This window comes from Nesoenas mayeri, assembly GCF_963082525.1.
Source record: "Nesoenas mayeri genome assembly, chromosome: 1".
Classification (NCBI taxonomy): domain Eukaryota; kingdom Metazoa; phylum Chordata; class Aves; order Columbiformes; family Columbidae; genus Nesoenas; species Nesoenas mayeri.
This window is the reverse complement of record NC_137541.1, coordinates 32,157,228-32,181,188: the sequence shown is the minus strand read 5'-3', so window position 1 is coordinate 32,181,188 and position 23,961 is coordinate 32,157,228. Positions and strand designations below refer to the sequence as shown.

At 35.2% G+C, this 23,961-nt stretch overlaps 1 protein-coding gene across 1 annotated transcript in view; it reads left to right on the top strand.

Moving 5' to 3' along the window:
- The window catches only part of ADAMTS20 (ADAM metallopeptidase with thrombospondin type 1 motif 20), a gene marked incomplete at both ends in the record, with an annotated part of 96,933 nt that overhangs the window by 38,856 nt on the left and 34,116 nt on the right, over nucleotides 1-23,961 (top strand). The window contains 17 exons of the mRNA XM_080349818.1: nucleotides 4,447-4,592; nucleotides 5,976-6,157; nucleotides 6,251-6,387; nucleotides 7,504-7,621; nucleotides 10,938-11,033; nucleotides 12,262-12,428; nucleotides 12,538-12,667; nucleotides 13,753-13,879; nucleotides 14,552-14,762; nucleotides 15,295-15,459; nucleotides 16,158-16,322; nucleotides 17,507-17,629; nucleotides 18,943-19,050; nucleotides 20,268-20,432; nucleotides 20,656-20,946; nucleotides 21,272-21,433; nucleotides 22,869-23,045. Of these exons, the coding sequence (XP_080205944.1) occupies nucleotides 4,447-4,592; nucleotides 5,976-6,157; nucleotides 6,251-6,387; nucleotides 7,504-7,621; nucleotides 10,938-11,033; nucleotides 12,262-12,428; nucleotides 12,538-12,667; nucleotides 13,753-13,879; nucleotides 14,552-14,762; nucleotides 15,295-15,459; nucleotides 16,158-16,322; nucleotides 17,507-17,629; nucleotides 18,943-19,050; nucleotides 20,268-20,432; nucleotides 20,656-20,946; nucleotides 21,272-21,433; nucleotides 22,869-23,045 (2,670 nt within the window). The remainder of the gene's footprint in view (nucleotides 1-4,446; nucleotides 4,593-5,975; nucleotides 6,158-6,250; nucleotides 6,388-7,503; nucleotides 7,622-10,937; nucleotides 11,034-12,261; nucleotides 12,429-12,537; nucleotides 12,668-13,752; nucleotides 13,880-14,551; nucleotides 14,763-15,294; nucleotides 15,460-16,157; nucleotides 16,323-17,506; nucleotides 17,630-18,942; nucleotides 19,051-20,267; nucleotides 20,433-20,655; nucleotides 20,947-21,271; nucleotides 21,434-22,868; nucleotides 23,046-23,961) is intronic.

Here is a 23,961-nt window from a genome sequence, read left to right as displayed (position 1 = left end):
TATGCTCTAGGCCCCACTTTTCATATTGGTTTTGTTTCTTTGAGCAATGGGCTTTCTTAAAGTATGTATATTATAGGAAGAAGCTGGAGAACAGACATAGGTCTAATGTGCAGCAAAATGTTTCCTTTCATCCCGTTGCAGCAGACAAGGCAGAGAGGTCTTTAGCAGCACATTCATTCAAGGGAATGAATGGGAAAATCCCATAGAGATAAATACAGCCAGAAACAAAAGTTCTGAGGTTTGTGGACTTTAGCATTCATCTGCGTGTGTGTTCTTATCTTCCTTCCCCACTCATGGAGTTGTGTGCTGAATGTAAGTAACTTCTAAGATTCATGCTGCTTTTCCAGCTCCGGGTGATTGGAATCTACTTTGAGACAGTTTATGCTCGGATCTCAGCTACAGGCCAGATACTTTGTAGTAAACTGGTCCTGTGCTACAGCACTGGTTTTAGAGTTTATCTGTTTTGTGGTACCGGCTATGCCTATTTTTCTTTCCTGCATTTAGTCCATTACAACTTTCTCTTCCTGTGCTATTCACTGGCTCACAGTCATTTTCAGGGCCATGTCTGGATATCAGGAGTGAAGAAATCATGTTTATAAGGCAAAAGAAATCAGAACGATAAAACTGGATATTTGGAAGGCAAGATACAGACCATCATGTCCACTTCTGCAATTCTTTGCTCTTTTAATTTTCTCCTCATACTGTCTTCAGTGTTCAATAATCTTCTTTCCTTTTAGAAGGACCAGCAGCTACCAGCAACATCTGTGGAAACATGCTGGTGTCTGGAACTCAGTTAATAGCTTTTCCTGAGCCTCATTTTCCCCAAGGCTTCATAGGGCTCTAACATGTGAAATTATGTCCCCAGACACTGAGCATCATTGCTTCAGTCTTTGCCCCCAGATCTTCAAAACCTATGTGTATCTCTAGGACTAGTCTGGAAAATATAGGCTATAAGAGTGAGCTTGGAGTCCTTGGGCTGCTGTGAGTCATACTAGGCTGTGTATGAAGTACTTGATTTCAGAAGAGCTCTAGTCCTGTTCTGTATGCATCTATCACTCTCTTTGATTCAGCTGAAATCAAGCATAGCCTGACAATTAATACTTTAATAATTTCTTTCAAAATCACTTTCCTGGCAATTTAGCAAGTTCAATAAACTATGAAAAGTGGGAAACACCTGAAACCAATTTATCAAATAATAATTTAATCCATAGGCAAGATTCAAACTGCTTATTATAAATAATTGATTAATAAATACAAATCTGGGTACCTGTAGGTTCATTGATCCCAAATTTGGACCATTAATCCTCTCTCTTATCTCTTTGGATATAATAAGTGTATGTGAATTTGAGTCAGAATTTCTGCCTTTTTGACAGAAAACCAACTGTTGACCAAGTGACACAGTTGCTACTTGCTGTAATCAGTATGTTTGGAATTACAAGTGATACCCACTTTACATGATGCATCCATTATAGTTGCCATAACAAATGTAGCAATTATATTCAAGTTTATGAAAGTTCTATGTATCATAGTATTCTCACTGAAGGAATGATTCAAGCAAGCACAGAGAAACATCTGGAATGTGTCTAGTGCTGGCGTTTTCTACTGTGACTTCATCATACTGCTTCTGTAGGAATGCAGTAGAATAATGGCTGAGACACGTTTGTTGAAAAAGCTATTAAAATCCCAGATGTGAACAAGTGCTTCGCATTTTTATGGATCAAAATAATGCTGTTGTGGGTATAAAATGTCTTTTTTTCAACTTTGTCTTTTCCAGAAATCTCCATTCAAGTAATTGTAAATGTTTTTGTGGATGGAGGAAGAACCCAACCTCTAGGTCGCTGTCTTGTATTTAGATGCAGTATTCATTTTGTGAAGTGGGATTTAGTATCTTCAGCCTATAGTAGTAAATACTATTTCTTAAAACGCTAATTGTAATTTTTGGAAAGGCAGGGTCTTAATGTTTCCTCATATTTACCTTAGACTTTTATATTGTACAGCCATATCTCTTATTTCTAGGTTTGGGTACAAAGGTACCGTAAGGGCATTTTGGAAAATGTAATAAAATCGAACAGTAAGCACTGCAGTAGAGAAAATCATATGCAGATATGCAGTGAAATAGTGGTGTTTTCTTGGTCTGAAAGCATTAGTGTTAGCATCAATCGAGTGATGATCTGGCCAGTTTGCTGCATCATTTAAGTGATTTTATGACAAGATAGATGTCGCTTGAGTTCTGTGTTTGCTCTGGGTTTGAAAATCAACTTGAATGGCCATATTCTTAGAGGAAGGCATTCAGAGCTTCAAAGATATGTCCCAAATGCAAGAGTCGGCATGACGAATTATACAGGCAGACAATTTTATTGCCAAGTTGGATTAAGAGCTCAGGCAGAACTCAAAAAGGAGAATCTGATTCTGTGACAAATTCCTGTTTTGAAAGCAAAATTATTGTTAACCTATGAGCATAAGTACCAATATAAGAAATGCATATACTAATTAGGAAAAAATTGCTTTTAGGAATTATTTTATGATGTGATAAAGCCACTGAACAACATTTGAGTTTTGTGTCATTCAGGTACACATCATTGCTATGTGGTCAGCAAAATTTATGTTAATTGATAGTTCCTATAACAAATTTGTAACATCATAATAACTCTTGAGAAATTCTATGCAACATTTAAATTAGTTTTAAAAGGGGATGGAATTATGGAATTATTTTATCTGCTCTGTATTAGAGGTTCTTAAATTGTTTTGTGTGGCAGAGGCTTTAGTTACCAAAACCCTTCTAGACTCTAAGATAATTTGAAGCTGTTCTGTGTCACAGGCAGTGGAGACACAAAGCCCAAGCTTCAGAAATAACAAGTAGTTGAGTCGATGTAATCTTGTTCTGATGATTCTAGTGACCGATCCATGTCTGTACTGCAGGGAAAGATGGAGTAAGCCACTGCCAGTCAGTATGGCTAGGAGAATCCCTCCTGATAACAAACCTAATGGTCAGTATAATCCTGAGTCTGCAAACAGTCATCTAAAATAAAGAATTATCTCTGTTGTGTATGAGCACTGATCCCATGTAGTCCATCTTGCCCAGTGTCTTGTGTCCAGTTGTGGGGAGCCTTTGATGCTTCAGAGGGTGTTTGGAGTCAAGGGCAAAGCTGAGGAAATGTTATCCACATAGAAGTCAGTGGGGGACACAGTGCTGATATTATTGTGCCTTGTAAATGTTCCATTTTAGTGTGTAAACTGTTCTGCTATGTTATGACCAAATATACCACTTGGGATTTTCTAAACCATAGAAATAAATTAGAATTCCAACTGCCATAAGTCATCAATAAGATTAGTACTGGTAATTCCTGCAGGTTCTTTGGAAAAAGTCACTACACGCACCAATCATAATATTTTTATTTAGACTTTTTAGTCGTGTACTTTTTGAGTAACCACTGAAGTGGATAAATATTTTCAGAGTCAGGGCCTTAGAAAGTAAAAACTTAAAAGCAAGAGACTGATCACTTGATTCTTCCAGAAAAAAATAGCTAGTAATTACAACTTTCTATAAATAATAACAGTTTACAAATATAGGGTGGTGAAGTCTCATAACTGACATGACCACAACAAACTTTGTCATCTGAATAATGTAAACCCCATCAAATTAAAGGGAAATTGCACCTTTATGTAAGTTTTCAGTTGAAAATAGGTAGTTCTTCAGCAGAAATAAAATTTGTAGTAACACAATAGACATTACACTGTAGTATCTTACTCGAATAATTATTACTTCTTTAAATATTCATTTTAATGGCAATATTTATTAAATTATTATTAAATATAAGCATACTGTAAAATATAAATGAGTAAAAATAGAACATATTTTACACCTGTTGTTATAGGTGAGAAAGTCTTGAGTTTAAGCATAAATCTCTTATGTCATCTTGCTTTAGCATAAACAAGGTCATAAATGCTTGAAAATTTGTGTGCTTTTCCAAAAATATCCCACTAGATGTTTTAGTTTTTGGAATGCTAAAAACACCCTGAATTTCTTGGTGATTTGTTATCACACCTTTTCACTGTTTTTGCATTAGCAAGAATTTCCAAATTAAACTGGGAGAATCTCATAGATACAAGACGTCTGTAAATCTATTTTTGAAGTTTGTGCAGGAAAGCTTGCCAAGAATTCAGGATTAGGATTTTGAGATTCTTGTATAGGCATTTAAATAAAGTCACAAGAGCTAAAGATACATTCAGCATCCAGTAGATTTCATAGAGAGCAAAGAACTCTAGACAGCATTTTTGAAAATATGACTCATGGATAAGATATCATATAGGACTTTGAACAATTTAGAAAATGTCCAGACCCAGATTAAGAGCAGAGAAATCTTAAATTTTGTTATTTCTGTACCTAAAATATACAGTAACCTTTTGCTTGACTTAGAAATTTTATCTTGTTTGTCAACTGTGCAGCACTGCCGCCATGGAGTTTGTGTGAGCAGAGAAATGGAGACGCATCCTGTAGATGGAGAATGGGGACCATGGGGACCTTATAGCTCATGTTCAAGAACTTGTGGAGGTGGAATCAAGAGCACCACCAGGCTGTGTAATAGACCAGAGTATGTTTTTTGTGTTTTACATTAGTGCATAATGAAGATATGACATAATGGATTGATTCAAAACAAAAAGAAGGTATTGTGGGTTCTGCAAATCAGTTTGATGTGCCAAAAAAGAAAAAAAAAAAACAAAACCAAACCAAAAACTTGTTTCAGCTGTATTTCAAAAGAGAGAAAGGTCTACAAACTGTAATATGCAGAGAACTGTTACATTACTCCTGTCTCAATATCATTCATATTTACAGAAATTTCAAGTATGGCAGGGTCTTTTTTTATTATTATTATTATTATACTCTAAATGCTGAGGATTTCTTAAAACATTTGGAGTAAAAGCTGCAAAAAGAAGTGGATGCATTCCCTGGTAATCTTTTTAGTGAAACACTTAATTTGCTTTGATTTAAGGCTTTTTCACAGCATCATCACCAGTAACACCCACCAGAAGCACTGGTTACAGCAGAGTCATTTACAGTTTACCTTTATGATAAGAAACTTGTTTTGACTGCATAATTAAGTGTGGGTTTCATCCTCTATAATAAAATTCAATGAGAACTTTAGCCTTAACTTCTTCAGAAGCAGAACCATATCTGCAGCCTGGGTAGTTCCAGGGTTTGTTTAGGAAATTACATGTTTTGATATTATCAGTGGGATAAATGAACCTCAGTCAAATAACTCCAGGCTACTTTATTTTCTCTGAGTAAGAGGCAGTAAACTAGATTCCCATTAGATATGCCTCTGTCAGTCTGTAGTAACTGATAGTATTGATATGATTGCTATTGATAAAGATGTATTATTTTTTTCTCCCCAAGAGCCTACAAATACTGAATTATTGTGTAGCAGGGTTTATAACAGTTAGGAAATGTATTTTAGACTTTACAGTAAATGAAGTGTTTTCCGCAGTTTTCCCTTCTTAGTTCCTTTTATCTCCAAAATGAAACCTATATTAGGGCTACAGAAAAGTGTGTTAGCTCCTGTCTTCTGTCTTTGTCACTCTGTACAATAATAATTTCCAATTGTGGAGGGAAATGTTGCTTCTGTAAAAATAGGGTTGTAACCCAGCTAAGCTGATGAAAGCATTAAGGTAAATAATGTTTTTCCCAGGGAAAATAATTATAATTTTAAGAGAAATAAAAATGTAATATACATTAATAAACATCAGTAAATTGATTACCACCTTCCTCAGCAGTAGTATTTTACATGAACTTTTCTTCACATCCTTATAAACGTATACACAGTGCAATAGAAGATGAGTGTGTGGAGGAAAGCCAATAAAACATGGCAGAATGCTGTGTGAGACTTTCCCCTTTAGATCCATGGCTCAAGCCACATTTCGTGGAAAACAGCAATTTTAGAAACTGACCGTATTTTACATTTACCTATTTTTGTTAGACCAAGAAACGGAGGAAAGTACTGTGTTGGCCGTAGGATGAAATTTCGATCATGTAATACTGATAATTGTCCAAAAGGCAAAAAAGATTTCCGGGAGCAACAGTGCTCTGAATTTGATGGCAAACACTTTAATATCAACGGTCTTACATCTGCTGTTCGCTGGCTTCCAAAATACAGTGGTAGTAAGTAATTATTTTTTTCAATTAATGAAATAAAAATGTTACTTTAATTAAAGTTTTAAAACAGACAAGAAACCTGTTGGATTTTCTTTCCAGTTTCTATGAAAGATCGCTGTAAACTTTTTTGCCGAGTTTCTGGAACAACTTCCTACTATCAGCTGAAGGACAGAGTTGCTGATGGTACTCCCTGTGGAGCAGAAACCAATGACCTTTGTGTTCAAGGCTTATGCAGGGTATTTAAACTTATTAATTATTAAAATGAATTTTATTAGATGGTAAAATGGATATTAAATATTCATCCAAATAACCATTTTTGAAAATATGTAAAGCAAGATGTTTCGAATTTACTTCAGTTAATTTTAATCCCTACCAAATTAAAGATCTGGAAATGGAGGCAATTAAGTGAAGAACAGAGAGTTGAATCTGAAGACCCACAATCTTTCCTCATTAAGCCTCATATGTGAGAGAGTTAATATTGTCCAAGTGAGCAGAGTGAAGCTGATCCAAAATTGGCATAAAGAGATGAAAGAAGCATGCTGTGTGTTTCTTGTCATCATAGAGGAATAAAAAAAAGTATAAAATCCAAGGGTAGATAGATTATGTATTTATTATTTCATTGCAAAATCAGGAAAGGGATCATTTCAGCATTCTTTGCTTAATAGCAGTTATGGAAGTGCCACAAGATTTTGTTGGGAGAAGCAAGCTGATATGTTATAATATCTCAAGACGTTTTGTCAAGCCTGGACGTTTTTTGCTGATTGTAGTGAAACTGAGTATATTCAGGTTGAGGAGAAAATGTAGTGTTGAATCAAGAGGAAGGTGGAAATGCCAGAGAATTGTCTTGTTTATCATATTTTTTAAAAAAAGGAAGCTTAGGTAAAGATACATAAACAAAAATTGTGCTTATGCTAGTTCAACCAGCATAGTCTGCATGTATTCCTTTGCTTATTTTGCAGTAAAGACAGACTTTAAAAGAATTCATGACACATACAAACTGCTTTTAGGATTCCAAGACTTGTTAATGTAAATATAAGTTAAAATTTATACACTATGTTGGCCTTTTTAATTAAAAAAACTTTACATACTCTTATGTATTCTTATACAGTTTTTGGCCTATTATTTGGATTGTACATTGTTAGTACAACAGCACTATTGTGTTTTGCCCTTGCATCACAGCCCTTAAAAACATAAAAGGCTTTTCATGAATTTCCAAGGAAGACTATATACATATATATATATATATATAGTGAATAAGAATATTTTTGGGGAGTGGGAAGCTGACATTGTTTGTTTTCATTGTTGTCCGTTGGGCTCGGTGACACAGGGTTATTGCACTTTTTTTTTTGTAGCAAGCAGGCTGTGATCACATTTTGAATTCCAAGGCAAGGAGAGACAAATGTGGAATCTGTGGTGGTGATAATTCTTCATGTAAGACTCTTGCAGGTACTTTCAACAGTGCTCATTATGGTATGTTGTTTATTTTTTTAAAAACTTAATCCACATTTTAGTATGGCTTAGAAATTGTTTTACATTTGAGAAATTGCGATTTCAGTGTATGACCTTTAGGACCTCTGCCAACAAAAACAACCCCCTAATTTTCAGTCACATTCCCTCTCTAGGATGCAGAAGCAAATGCTGTGACACACTTACATATTCAAGGTGTGAAAAAAAAAAAAATCACCTGTAAGGTCAAACCAAAAGACACAAATAGAGATGGATGAGGGTAAAAGTACTTTAAAAGGAAGAATGCATCCTACTTTGCACTTTGCATTCTCTCATCTGAAGCTATACAGCTGAAGGACTTATTCCAATGTCTCCTTATGGTTGTGTAGAGATAGCGAGAAGTCTGTGGTGTGAGCAGCTGATGAGGTTCCTTTTGTCCTGTAGGGAAAAAGCCAGTGAAATGTGAGCCTTTTCTTTTCAGAGAACAGGAGCAGCAACATTTATGTTCTTCCCTCTTCATTGGCATGTAGTGAATGAGAAACTCTTTTGAATAACCCTGGTAATTCCTGTTTCTTTGATTTAGTTTCTCTAATAGAGCTACTGATAGTTCTTCTATGTGTAGTCCTTTCTGGGAAGCCTGGAGAGATTTGCGTGTGTGTAGCACTACAATTAAGTAGTTAGAGCATGGACTGTAAGGACAGAAGTCTCCAGGTTAATATCAAATTCCCAAAGGCTGTTTCATACCACTTCCCTGGTTGAAAGAGACCACAGGCGAAGTGAAAATGATGTCTGAAGAGCTACCAAATAGAATCTTCATAGGACAGAGGAATTGCTGGTTGAAGAGGAAAATATGCCCAGTATCTTTTTTTTTTTTTTCGTTCTACAGAGGGCTTGCGCCAAGCAAAAAGTACCAAAAAACATAAAGGTGGATATGTGTATTTGTATGGGAAGGGCAGCTGTATGTGTTTTCTTGTGACTGTCCTGAGAAGTTGGAAGAAGGCACAGCCACCTATTAGACTGAGTTTCTGAACATGTGGTCAAAATGCTGAAGTAAAAAACATATTAGTTTGGTAATTGTGAGTGAAGGTCTGATAGTGGTTTGTGTTTTCCACCACTACAAATGATCATTTTGCTTATAGATAGAACGTGAATTCTATCACAAATATGTTTGATACTAGCGACCATTACACTGAAACTGCTATTTATACAACTATGGTTGAGACTGTCATGCTCTGCTGTTTATCAGCTTTATATTGTCACAGATTTATTTGCTTCTAACTAAAGTTGGAAGAAGAAAAAAAAAATTGGGATGAGGAAAATCTTGGTTTATTATTTTAATTGAATGTTTTCAATTATGTTTGAGTTCTTAGAGCATATAGAAGATGATGCTGAGTCATACTACTGGGCAGTATGCTAAACATTGGGGATTATCACAAGTAGTAGTGCCACAGCGCAAACAAGAGCTTAGCAGATCACTAACACTTCAGTGTCCATGGGAGGCCTGTGACATCCTCAGGATAGTGACTGAAAAGGTAGTCTGAGGAAACATTCTTTTCCAAAACATTCCGAGTTAGGATCACAAGATAAGAATGATAAAGTCTGTGCACTTGAACTTCTTCTTTTAACTTCACCTGGTCCCCTTCCATACTGATGTGAGTCATTTTTACTGAGCTGGAATTTGGAATTAGACAATAGCAGCCTGTGGTACATGCTTGTGTTCATGCAGTTACAATGGTGTCATTAAGTGTTTAAACAGTAGTGAAACAATAATCAGAAATTAATTACAGTGAAATGCTAATGTAGTTAGTTCCCAGTTTAGGAAATTGTAATCTAATTATGTACACATAATTTTTATGTTGGCTATTATTATAGTATCACATTATAATATCTGCAGATTTCCTGGAAAGTTGTTATTCTCGGTACCTTAGTATGTGATCTATTTTCCTGTGTATTCTTGACAATATGCTATGCAATTTTGTGTGTAGTTTCCTCCCATATTTTGTCTTTTGTTGTTCTATTACCACAAGGTCTTCAGCATGTGAGATGAGGGACTTTTTTCAGTGTGTGTGGTTTTCTTTCCTGAATGTTGGCAGGGTGACCAAAGGGTGTGTGTTTATCCACAGCACACAGTCTCTCACTTTGCAATTGCAGTGCTGCCCCCAGCTGGTAAATGTGATGGACTTGTTATTAAATTAAATGTTTATTTAAATGCATGGCAGAGTTTTAATTGATTAAAAGCACTGGGGAGTTAATGAACTGTTAAATTGAAAATGATATTGCCATCTAAATTTTTACCCGCAGAGGTGAGTCAACTAAGTAAAGTTAAATTATGGCAAGACTTAAATATAGCAAAATAAGTGCAAAATTTAGCAACGATAATATCAATGTTTCAGACTGAATGTTTGTGTTTATTATTTGTTTCCAATGTTTGCCATACTCGGTTTTTCTTAGACATAGTAATCCTTTTGAATTTGTGATTAACCTCTATGAGAAACAGCTGCTTTTTTTTTATCTATATAAGTTATGCTTAATGTGCAGAGTGACAGTTCAAGTGGGTCTTGCTGCACCTTATCTTGCTACCTTATGACAAGGCCACTGTAATAGTATTTGTAGGTATTACAGGAAATGAGAACTCATTTGTGAAGCATTTGTATATGAAGGGAGCACACTATGATAACATTTTAAGTAGCAGAATGTGGAGCAAGCATGGCTAGTTTATCTGATATATCTACCTAAGTGCATAGCCTGAAATAGTGCAATATTTGGCTACTTAGGACTCATTCTTCAGTGCTGTCATGCACAGCTCTGATGAGACAGAAGCCAACCCAATTGTATAAACAGGGAGTGGAGTTACTTCGTGTTAAGTAACTTATCCAGACTTGTGTAAAAGTTTTTTGGTTAAATTGTGAGGAGCCACAGTGTTTTCTGAGTCCCACTTGATATACTTGACTGCTTTCTAGAGTAGTGCTGCTCCCTAGAGATGTTTTAGAGCAGGTTGAACTCATGTTGCTGGTAAAGAATTGAATTCACTTTTCTGAATACCGGAATGAATTTTAATGAGTTATGAAGATAAACGTTCAATTCAACTTACCAAAAAACCCCCAACCTATCAAATAATAACAACAAAAAACCCAACCACCAACCAAGAAATTTAATATCTATGAAGATATTCACATTTCCTTCCTAAAACATGAAGGCATTCACAGAATCACAGAATCAGCAGTGGTTGTCTCCGGTACACTGTAGGGTTTTGTGAATAAAACTAGTTAAATGTATATACATATTTACTAGCATTTGACTGCTTTAATATACAATTAATTTGTGAATAATTACATTGCAGGTTACAATATTGTGGTAAATATTCCCAAAGGAGCAACAAACATTGATATTCGGCAGTACAGCTACTCAGGGAAGCCAGAAGATGACAACTACCTTGGTAAAAGCTAGTTTTTGTGCTCTTACCAGAGGTCTGCTCTAGATGCACATTATCAGGAGTCTGAAAAAGTCTTTAGACCAAATATCTAATTACATTGTATCATCATTTGCCTGAGTCTCTCAGTAGATCTTAGTTTTCAGAAAAATGAGTGAGATATTGTTAGGTTTCTACTTCTTAAACGCATGTGTTCATTTGTCAGAGAACAGGGATTATAGCACATTGCATCAATTAGTCAATTTTTTTACTTTTTTGTGGCAATGTTAATTAAAACTCCACAAGTAAACTCAGGAATAATGCAGGTACGTGTGGTTTTAAATGTTGGAAACATACACTTTGTTTATGAATGAAGCATTCTGACCTTCAGCAAACGCCAGTTGTCTCACACTTCTCTTTTTCTATCATATCTATCTAAAGATCATGTGTTGATCATTTGTAAAAGTGTGTGAGAGGAACAAAGAATTCATAAGCATGTTTTAGCAAAAATCTTGGTTGTTCTATTTCACAGTACTTATAGTTATATCTGAAGTGCCTGAGAGAATATTGCTGCAAAATTTCCTTCTGTCCCTTCTTCCGTTACCATCTTACTCAACAAACTTCAGAATCTTCAAAATGTTTTCCTTGTCACCTGTTGCCCTGTTGTTACATCTCAGAGGACACAGAAACAACCTTCACCCTCTTGACACTAGCTACCATTTCAAATGTAGTAATGCCTGAATAGCACACCTCTACTAAAAATTTTACTTTCTTTTAAAATTTAATTTTTAACTTGGTTTTAATCTTTATTATTATAAATTGGTTGTGATATTTAATTATTTTTGTAAGTGCTTAATAATTTATTTTTACTTTGAAATTTACTTTTAAAAGCACGCTAGCAAATACGAGAATGTGGGCTGTAGAATAAGCCAGAAATACAGATAATTGTTTCTTTCTATAGTAGCAGAACCTAACTGAATTTAAAAGTGATGACTGCAGTGAACCCTTCAGCTGAACAAATATTTTTAGTGTTGTCTTACTAACACAGAGAAAATCCATGACAACTGCTTGGTGAGAGTTGCTGATGGTTAGGACTGAATTCATGCTTGAGAAACTGTTTGATACAACTTTAAAGTATTACAGATGGACTAAAATAAAGCTGTGTTGGTGGGAAGATATAATATTAGGAGTTGTTATTGATACAACCTTTTAATTAAATAGATGCTTTATTTCCAATATTTTATTTTATTTTTAGCTTTATCTGATATTCATGGAAATTTTATCTTGAATGGAAATTTTGTTGTAAGCATGTCAAAAAGAGAAATCAATATACAAGGAGCCATTTTTGAGTACAGTGGTTCAAACAATACGATAGAACGAATTAACAGCACTGATAGAGTCGAAGAAGAGCTAACCTTACAGGTGCATGTTTTCTTTTTTCTTAAGCTTGAAAATTTGCTACATAATCATTATTTTCATAATTTTATTTTCAAATTCACTGAAAACCAGATATCATTTTATCTCAATTAAGGTTTTGTGTGTAGGGAATTTATACAACCCTGATGTGCGCTACTCATTCAATATCCCAATAGAAGACAGAAGTGATGCGTTTGCATGGGATCCTTATGGACCCTGGCAAGACTGCAGCAGGATGTGCCAAGGTACTGTGAGTCCTTTTGTCACCAGAACCAAAGACCTGATGGCATTTAGGAAGGGACTGGTCTTAAATACTCAAATTTTTTGCCCCTGGTCCTAAGGAAGAGACTCAGCACTCTCAGTAAACTTTAGGTGCACAGAGCCTTTAAGGGCAGAATGGCTTCGGATTTTGTTTTGCTGTTTTCAGTACTTATGGAATGCAATGCTATATTCACAACTACATTTGTGTTCTTTTATTTTGTAACCATAGGGGCGGTTTATTAAAAAAAAAAAAATCATCAAATCAAATCTAATGTATCCTTAGAAAGTGGTATTGTCTATGTACTAATGTGTACCAGGCCTCTCTTATCCTTTTTCCAGATGGTCACTGATTTGTCATATTTATTTGTCTTTTTTGGTTATCTGCTAGGTGGAGTAAAGCTATATTTTACAATTTTTAACTGTTACTTTATAGGCCATTCCAGTGTAAAAATAAAACTGCAATATGTATGAAGGGTATACATAAAGTGTACCTACAGAGTTTTTTGATAGATACTCCTATTAACAGGTGCTAGAAATGCCTGTAGTTATGTGATGGTGAGTTTCTTCTGGTTTTGAATCAGGCTGTATACACTCGTGTGAGAGAAGCAGAGTGTCTGTCAGCTGTGGTAGTTTTTCTGACACTCCAGATCTTGAGGTATTCTGTGATCAAATTTTCTGCTTCCTTAAAGAGGAAGATCACAAACTCTAAGTTACCATGATGGGTTGAAAATTTAGCAATTTAGCGAAGGACAGACGTGATGCATTTGGAATACCTAGCCTTATGGGTGAATGGACTGTTGCAGTTTCGCTGTTTTCTGGAAGCTGATATCCTCATGAGACCCCTGTACTATCGCTGGGAGGTGGCAGGGATGCCTGCAACAAGGTTGTTCTCCACCTGGCATGTAGTCAGCTGCACAAAGCAGAATGTTCGTGCAGAGCCTGCTCTATACAATGATTAGTGTTAATGGGGTATCACAGTTAAATTCCTAAAAGATTAATGGAATCCATTGGTGTAAAAAGGCACCCCTGTTTTCAGCCTTCTACTCACTTTTTTTGTTTCCTTTGCAAGGTATTCGAAGAAGAAGAATGACATGCATACGTAAAAGTGATCATGTGGTAGTGTCTGATCAAAGATGTGAACTTATACCCACTGTACCAGATGTCTTTGAGGAGTGTAATACGGAGTGTGAATTAAGGTAAAAAGAGGAATTATTGTGGTCTTACATATTTTTGTTGATAGAGATTGAAACAAAATAATTCAGATTGCTTTATCCTCTTCACCCCTCTCTACCCGCCTCATTGCTCCCATCTCTCTCTCCTTTCCTCAAATCTACTGTTATAATGGGTTTATATATTATGTTTGCACTTCTGATTATGAGTAGAACTAGTGTACTTTTATGACTTGTATTGGTGAAGTGCAAAGTCTTTTGTTATGATTGTGAATCTACTCTATCTATCGTGGTGCAAAAACTTGAATTGCTGGGTAGCATACATTTTTCACCAGAACTGTACCCACAACTGGAACTAATTTGAAACAGACTTGTGTTTTTGCACTCCAAGAAAGATCACGCTGAAGTGTTCAAAGGATGAACAGCTAGAATTATAGCTTACTTTTTTTCAAAGTCACCTAGGAGATTAAAACAAAAGATCCTTTAAATTTAAAAAGATGTTTTTAAGCCTATGAGTCAAATTCTTTTATATTGCTTTGAAAATTCTAGTCATGAGATACATTTTACAGTTTTATCTGTTCCCTAAAATGCCTATCTATATTTACATGACAATTCCTGGTATGTTCTTGGAGTCCTTTATTTACCATGGTCTTATTTTTTAAAACATAGTTAGGTTTCTATAACAGTCTGTCCTTGTAGGTGGCACAGTGTTGGCAAAAGTGACTGCACATCGAAGTGTGGCCCAGGGTATCGGTCTGTAGAGATCCACTGCATGAAGTACTCGGTTTCAAAAGGACTCATTGCTCCAGTGGATGATAAGTACTGTGCTGATCAGCAGAAACCACCAACCAGAGAGCCCTGCCATGGTGACTGTATGTTAACAAGTTGGCACTACACAGAATGGTCAGAGGTACAAATTCAAAACCTTATAATTGTACCATTATAGTTCTGGTTAGCATTCATATCAAATTTTTATTTCTATGTAGTTGATTTTTTAGTTTAAGTAAGTTAAGGAAAATAATGTTTGACAAATGCAGAGTTGTAGGAGTAGCTAATACCAACCTTTATATTTCAGCAACTTCCTCATATTTTTGTAAGACGCTGTAGTCAAATTGTTTGCAGCTTGGTTTTGGAAGTAAGCAGAGACTGGTGGTTAAAGGTGTATATTTTGTTTACAGTCTTAATAATTCTGCAGGTATTTTGGAGAAAAGGACTAAGAACTATTTCAGTTTTAATCTTAATTGAAGACTTTTATGTTGGAACTCCTGAACAAGGTGCCAAATTTAACTTACACAAACGTATTAGCAATCTGTGGATTAAATGTATTATACATTTGTCTAATGCAATCATTAATGTCTTTCACCTATAGAGCTGATAATGTATTTTGATGTGGTTTTACCATGTTGTGTTTCATGTTTCATAATGTTTTCTGTACACTGCAGTGTTCCAGGAGCTGCGAAAGAGGTGTCAGAACTAGAGAGGCTTTTTGTATGAACAATTTGGGTCGTCATCTTCCTGACAGAGAATGCCGGGAACTTCCCAGAGTTGTAACACAGAGTTGCAATGAATTCTTATGTCCAAGCTGGTCTGCTAGTGAGTGGAGTGAGGTAATGAATGATGTAAAACTTAACACACCTTTGATCCTGGTCATCTATATTAAAATAAGCTGCTTTAAGTGTTTGTTTTTCTTGTTCTGGCTATTTTGGGGCACATGAAAGTAAAAATTCTGAAGTCCTAGGACTTGGCTGATATATGTCCCGGATGTACAGATGGCATGAGAATTTCTGAAAAACACACCTAGAATTTATTTTTCTCTGAAATTTTGTTACATTAAAATGAGATAGTGAAGCTACTTAAGCCTATGTAGAGTAATATATGTACCTTCCTTTCTTGTGTAGCAATAGCAACCATCCAGCCAACCGAAGCACAGAATTATATCCATTTTATTATAGAGGAAATGAGTATGAAAGAAGTGTGGATGGCTTAAACATTTTTCATGTAAAAGCTGTGATATGTGCACTCATATTTTAAGCAAGTATTCTTTATTCTAATGGAAATAAGTGATGTGTACATTGTTCTCATATTTTTGTAGCTTTAGAAACTTAATACTGATTCCTTTGTGTTATTGGCTTGATGTTTACAGGAAATGGAGAGTTCATAAAAGAAATACTTTTGTTGGACTAATATTCATGGAATACTTCCGTTATTTGTTATCTTTAAAATCCAACAGATTACTGTAAAATAAAGTGAAGGCGCTAATGCAGATTTATGTCTTTACAAACCGATGACTCTAATAATTTTACAGTGTCCCGTGACATGTGGAAAAGGAATGAAGCATCGTCAAGTATGGTGCCAACTTAATGATGAACAACTGAGAGACGATTTCTGTAATCCAAATGAGAGACCAGAATCAGTAACAGCGTGTGAGCTTCATGAGTGTGCATCTTGGCAAGCAGGGCCTTGGGGATCAGTGAGTACATAACGATTCCTGGCTTCTTGGTTTCTTGTTCAGATTATGAGGGATCACAAATCAATACCTTTTAAACATTTTAATTGGATCTTAAAAAGTTACTTTGGTTGAATTGATTTACATGTTTTTGTTTGTTTGTTTGTTTTTCTCCTAGCAGCTATCTAACATGTAATTTAGGAACATCCACATATAAGTTAAATGCCTAAAATAGTCATTGACCCCAAGCCTTGATATAAAAGATGTAGCTGATATTTTTTATTTTTTTTTTACATATAGCCTGTTAGTAAAATACAGAATAAATATGCCTTTGGAAATTAAGTATTTTTTTAACTTAAACCTTTATTTTGTGTAGAACTTTTCTCATGCAATATTTTTTCATGTTAGAGATAACCACATGGTTGTCTAACATAATACTGAGTTCCTTGTGAGTAATTTTTTATCAGAAGTTGATGGCTTTCTATTTCTACAAAGTAAATGCCAAAATAAATAATAAACTACTTCAGTCCTATGATATAATTCTTCTGAATGGAAAATCACTGTGTATGGCCTTGCTGGAATAGCTTGTACAAGCAATTTGCCAATCCATGTCACTGGACCAGACCTTTTGATTGTGGTTTTTCCATCCTACCATCTGGTAATAGCTATTCAGGACCTGGGTTTTTACTAGTACTTGTGCTTGAACCACAATATTTGTAGGATGGGATTTATGTCACATTGTTTTCAGACATCTAACATTTTAGGTGCCGCCTTTGAATATGCTCTTGTCAAACCCTATAGTGAAGGGAAAGATATTTAACAGCTGCAGCCAGTGACTCATTTGGTAGCCACCTCTTGCTCCCTTCCCTCCCCACTTCCTCTACCTCAGTTTTGTTGCTAAGTATGACATTCTGTGGCATGGATTGTCCCTTGGATCGGTTTGGATCAGCTGTCCTGGCTGTGTTCCCTCCCAGTCTCCAGCCGAATGACTGTAGGGGCTAGATGGGAGAAAAAAAGAGACAGCCGTTTTCCTGCATGAACACAAAATATTGGCATGTTGTGGTCACTATTTAAGCACCATATGGTCTGCCATGAAGAAAGTTAACACCATAGTCATTTCAGAGATTTAAAATAGAATCTGTAATTCAAAATTAAATTTGATTATAAATAGTGTCATTTCAAGTGTGTGAAATTATTGACTTTGACAGTGTAGTGTGACGTGTGGACGCGGATACCAGATGCGTGCAGTCAAATGTGTTACTGGGACTTACAGAGTTATTTTGGATGATGACAGGGAATGTAATGCTGCTACTCGTCCTAGAGATAACCAAGTAAGTTAAAAAATATACCTTTTCTGCTGATTGCACTTTTTAGTTAAAAACATCTAAATACAATTGTTGTCTACTGACTCTTTGAAGGAACTTGCAGAAACAAGTTCTAAAATGAGAAAAAAAGACTGAAACTATCTGCTTCTTTCCTGAACATTAAATTTGGCCTAGGGAATTAGGTAAAAGAAGAGTAATTTGGAGATCAGAGACCTGAAAATACGGTACATGATTGAAGTGGTGCAAAGACCTTTGATTATTTGAAGGGGGGGTGGGGGGCGAAGCTCCAACATGTAGAATATTACAAGGAGACTGCTTGCCATGATGCTTAATAACAGTACCTAACTGGCTTGGTATTCTCTAAAATTCTGCTTGTATATACTTCTTAAAGGAATACTATGGTTACTTGAAGAAAGCTTCAGTTGTTGGAGTAATATTATTTCAAAACTGTGTAGACACGAATTATGATTCAATATGGTATTCATATGGTTCTCTACCCTTTCTTCTTGTCTCAGTTTACTTCCTTCATCACTTCCCTTAATATAAATCTATCATTTCTCAGAAGAAATGTTTTTAATAGAGTCAGATAAACAGCAATTGGTGTCTTAAGTGCTATGTATTAATACATTGATTTGGCCAAGATGTTGATACATCTCATTTATATCCAGCTAAGCTTGTAAACATATACTGTGTTTCTTGTCTCAAGGAGAAAAGTCGGGGTGGGGAAAAGGATTCTATGGTCCAGAGTAAACCAGACACAAGTTACCAGCACTCTGATGGCTTCTTGAATAAGATTTCAAAATATAAAAGCTGAGTAACTGATACTAATTTCCTTTTCCATGCGAAAATGTTTGGTTTGGGTATGCTTTGTATTTTGGATTGTGGTATCTGTTCAGCTGTTGGCTGAAACTGGGCAATTTTGTGTTCTCAGTAGCTGAACATATAAAAGACAGCACAGCACAGCCACTGCCCTCACTCGGTTCTTCTGTGCTGCATGTGGCTGTTAACCAGGACACAGTAACGGCTCTGCCCCTTCTCTCCAGAAAGTTGCCCAATACAGCTCTTGTTCACAGTGCAAACATTATTAGTTGTTACAAATACAGTTTTAACATCAAATAAATTTTCTTTGACTTGCAGTTTGAAACAAAACAATTCAATGAAAAGCCTTTGTTTAAGGCCAGGGAAATTTAGAAGAAAGTATTTACTTGTTAATGCTGGCTTATCATAATGGTAGGATCTGTCTCTGTGGCAGCCATTTGCTTTATCTTTGGCTTTTCCAAAATGCATATTTTGAAAGCTTTTTTTGCTTGCCCCCACAGGAATGTGAATTGCCCTCTTGTCCAGAAAATATAAATTTATGGACTACAGTGCTTCCTCTGGTTCCTGTAGGGAAGGTGACCCAATGGAGATATGGATCATGGACCCCAGTATGTAAAGTAATATTGGTCACATCTTACAGAGCAGTCCTCCATTCCTTCACCTATTTTTCTGTAAAGCTCTCATATATTTTTCAGACTGAAATCTGCTGGTGATAAATTCTAAAGGAATTCAATTTTTAAAAAAAATTTTTAAGAACTTGTTTCTTAAGGAGGAGATAGATGTTCCCAGCAAATTCTGTATGCTTCGAATCTTGCTGGGGGTGGTGGGGAGCAAAATGATGCTAGGGGCTGGGTTCTGAGCAAAATAGCTTTCCTATGACTCAGAGTGTGCAAAGAAGTGTTGTGGGGTTTTGTTTGTTTTATTGGTTTGGGATTTTTTTTGTTTTTGGTTTTGTTTTGTTGTTATTTGTTTTTGTTGTTTTGTTTTGGTTTTTAATAATCAGTTTCTGAGTATGAAGAACATCTTTCATTCTAAGGTATGATTTAAATATTTTGTGTGAATAGCAATATTAAACAGTTTTGCGATTTAAAGATCTAATTTTACATAATTTGTAAAATAAATATTATAAATATGGTTTCTACACAAACTTTAAGTGGAAGAGTTTTTGACGTTGATAGTGTTGAAAATTGTTTTATTTGACAGCCATGTGAAAATTTAAAATTATCTATGAAAATGTAGGTGTGTCTGTTAATCCCTTGAGGTTCTTAACAGAGCATATAACACAATTATATCTTTGCACAACTACATTAACTAAATACACCTTGAACTTCTCATCTGTAAAGGCATCACAAGGGGCTCAATGCAGTATTCTGATGTGAACTGCGATGGCAAATAGATTGTAAATATCAGTTTTTATTAAATCAGTTGATGTAAATATTGCATCACTGTGTAATAACTAAAATGTTCAGGAAGTTATTCTCTAATATTTTTATTATGAATAAATGAAAAAGTTGGTTTTGCAATTGTATAATGATTCCATGTTATAGTTGGAGTACTGCCTGTCCAGATATACTGAATTGCTTCCTAAGAATCAAGGTCATGCAATTCAGTTCCAAGCCAAAGGGAATTCTGAAGGCCTAAACCATTCAGCAATATTTCACTTTCCTTCCTGAACTCATGGCTCTATCAGTGTGAAATGGAAATCTGGCTCTTAGTGTTTAATTCTGAAGTCAAGCTGATACTAAGCTATTTTAGTATTTGAGATGCTTGCATGATCTTGTTTTGGTCTCCCAAATTGCGATGAGCTTGGATTGTTCTCTGACAGTGTTCTGCATCCTGTGGGAAAGGTGATCGTGCTCGCTATGTAAGTTGTAGAGATGCTCATGGAGGAATAGCAGATGAATCTCTCTGTGCTCATTTACCACGACCAGCTGAAATTTCAAGCTGCTTCAGCCCATGTGGAGAGTGGCAAGTTGGAAATTGGTCCCCTGTAAGTATTAATTGTAATTTATTTTTTTTAATATGTCTATTTAGATTATTGGCCAAAGTCTCTGGTTAGAAATTGAGATTTCATAATCTGCACAAGTGTGATTGAAACTGCATTCCTTGAAAAAAACAAAGTATATATTTCTTACTGTCAAAAGTAAATATAAATATCTTTGGTTATTAATTATCAATGTTCTGTCACAAATGTTGGGTTAATTTTTGGTCAGTGCACAGTTACGTGTGATAGTGGAATAGTAACAAGACAAGTTATCTGTGTCAACCGTCATCAAGAAATCAACGAGAATTACTGTGATCCTGAAGGCCGACCTTCCAAAGAACAAGAATGTAACATGCCACCATGTCCACCAGTTTATCATCATATTCCGAAAATACATGACCATCCAAGCTATTTTCCAGAAATGGGTTATCTTCCAGTACACCATCCACAAGACAACATAAACCAGTGGAACCGTCCCTCTGTGGGAGGATATCAATGGAGAACTGGACCCTGGGGAGCAGTAAGAAATTTTTTTTTTAATATATTAATTTGTTCTTTTTGTGTCTGTTAACATTTTTAGACATACTATTGCAGTACTGATTTGGTCACAAGAGAAGCACATATATTTAAAAAATTATTATTATTGTTGTTATTATATTAAATTCAACATGTAACTTTTCTGTTATTTCAACTTTAAAATACTTCTGCATAGTAGTAATTTTTATTTGCAAATTTCAGTTTTGAAAGTTAACATTAAAACCACTAGTTTTAGGTTGTTTTAACCAACATATTTTACATTTTTCTGATTATGCAATGGTAATACATATGTTCACATGTTTTGGTAGTGCTCTAGTACTTGTGCAGGTGGATTTCACCGTCGAGTTGTAGTATGTCAAGATGAAGAAGGAAGAAGTGCCAGTTATTGTGATGAGGCAACAAAACCCCCAGAGTCAAGACACTGTGATTCTGGACCCTGCCCACGATGGAACTATGGGAACTGGGGAGAAGTAAGATCATTTCACTTTCAAAGGGAAACATGATTTACCACATACACTTAGGAATCGTAACATAATTGTTTGACTGTGAATGGAACTGAACACCATTTTTTTTTTTTTTACTTATTTAAAAAGAATGAGTTTCAGCCTGTTTACCTAAACCTGTTCTTTAATCAAATCCAGAATTGTACTGTAATTATGAGTAAATATACATCCAAAAGAAGTAAGTACTGTGTGAGGCTAAGGATGTACAACATAAGTCACCACTGCAACACTCAATTATGAGACATACAAAATTACTTTCTGTTACAAAAACCTTAATTGCATGCAGAAAAACCTCAGTGTAGTAGCTAGTCTAAGAAAAAAAAATGAGTACAAGAAGCTGTAAAGACACTTTTTTGCATCAAATTTCAAAGGTACTCATTAGCATAACTGCAAGTAGTAGTAGTATCTGCTAGGCTGAAGTTACAAATTAGAAGTATAAAGATAGGATCATTCATTTAAAAGGTGTTCCTGTGTTACAATATTTTGATGAAACACTATACATTATTGCGAAGAACAGTTTCTCCATGCAGTGTGATGTCTTATCCTGACCACGCATTCTTGCTCAAACACAACAAAAAGAGTTAAACCTGGTTTGGCATTCATTCTAATTCAGCCCCTTCTGATTCCTGTCCTCTTGTTCTTGGTAAATCAATCTCTAGAGCTGGGAAAAGAAGAAAAATCTAGTGACTTTTTAATTTCTTTTTTTCCCCTTATTTTGGCCATTTAGTTCTCAAGGCCTGAGTGTCTTGTTCTTTTGTCCATAGCTGCAGACTTGGCATCCAGTTAATGCAGATGCTGCAGTTTTTGTCTCATTTAAAATCCTCTGAAACACAGTAAAAAGCTACAAGCTATTGGAACGTGCTCACTTTTGATCAGACTGTTTTTAATAGCTCATTAGAAATGAAAATTAGTAATTTTGCCTGGAATCAAAGAATTACAGGAAAACGAAAACCCAGAAAACACATCCTATATGTACTTTACACTTTGTATAAATTAGACTATGAGAAAGTGTGCCCATTGTTTGAGGTTTTTCTGGCAGTGAGGCATATTTGTAGGACCAATTTCCATCTTTTCTGCCTGCTAAAGAAGTATGTATATATGCACATTCTCACAAATGGTTACTGCTCCTTGACAAAGTAGATTCTCTGTAACTGAGACTTATTGTAGAAAATCACTTGATAAACTATAGAAGTCTAATTTGGTAAACATTCTGATGACAGAATTGTTTTTTCATTATATGAAGTTAGACTGTAAGTCCTTATTCTTGAATTAAGTGTCCAGGGAATAGGAAAACAGACATAGTAAATAATAACATGTACTGATGATTGCTGTATCTCTTTATTTGAATGGCACGTAATGACTGTCTCAACAAAAACATTGCATATAAAATTCTGTATTTCAGTGTACTCAAACCTGTGGAGATGGAATAAAGACAAGACTCGTGATTTGTCAGCTTCCTACTGGCCAAATGTTGGGTGATCAAAACTGTGAAATTCTAGACAAGCCGCCTAATATGGCACAATGTAATGTGCATTCTTGCCCTGGTGATGTTTCATGGCATCGGGGACCATGGAAATCGGTACGATAGCATTCACTAATATCTTTTGCTTTCTTATTCTTTCTATCACTCTATTTCCCCTTGCTTGTTAGAAATTATATTACTTTATTTGGTAACAGTGAAATAATAATGCATGTGAAATATAGTCTATGTAGTTTTATTAAGCGATCATTCCTGCAGTCATTGAATTAAATGGGAAGCAGCCATTTACTTCAGTGGGAACAGTGTTATGCTCGGTAAAACATCATAGACAATATTTTGAAAATTACCAGAAATCATCATAGCCAATAGTAATACCTAATAGGTTGTTATGTTTCGAAGGGTTATGATTTGATCTGTGTTTAAAGTATTTAAAAGTGTATGCTGTAATTTATACTGTAGTATTATCTACATATTTATATTTGTAAAAAAAAAAAAAGCTTTTTAGTGCATAATTTTTTCTAATACTATATTTAAGTACAACTCACACGTTTATATTATGCTCTGTCATCAAGCATTTTACTTCCTATTATGTGTACATTTGTGTATAAAAGTTTATATTTGTGGTTTTAAAACAGTGACTAATTAAAGCTGTCTATGTATAATTATGTATGTAACTATAATATGTTATTGTCTACATGTCACTGTCTATTAATGTGTAAAACTGCCTACAGTAATCACTATTAATCTCTAAAATTGCCACTAGCAGATTATTAACATACTGAAGCCAATTGGAGCAAGCTCTACAATATAGAGTACGTCATATTTCCCAAACTGTGAATTCGGCAACAATATTTATTATTATGCTCATTTCTAAGGAGAGTAATGGCAATCAAAGGAGGTTGGATCCAGTTCTGGTTCCACACAAATCTGCTAAAAACCTCTCATTGACATCCCTGGAAGATGGGCTAGGACAACAGTTCTATTTTTCTTTCTTTTTTTAGTTAATAAAATTTTG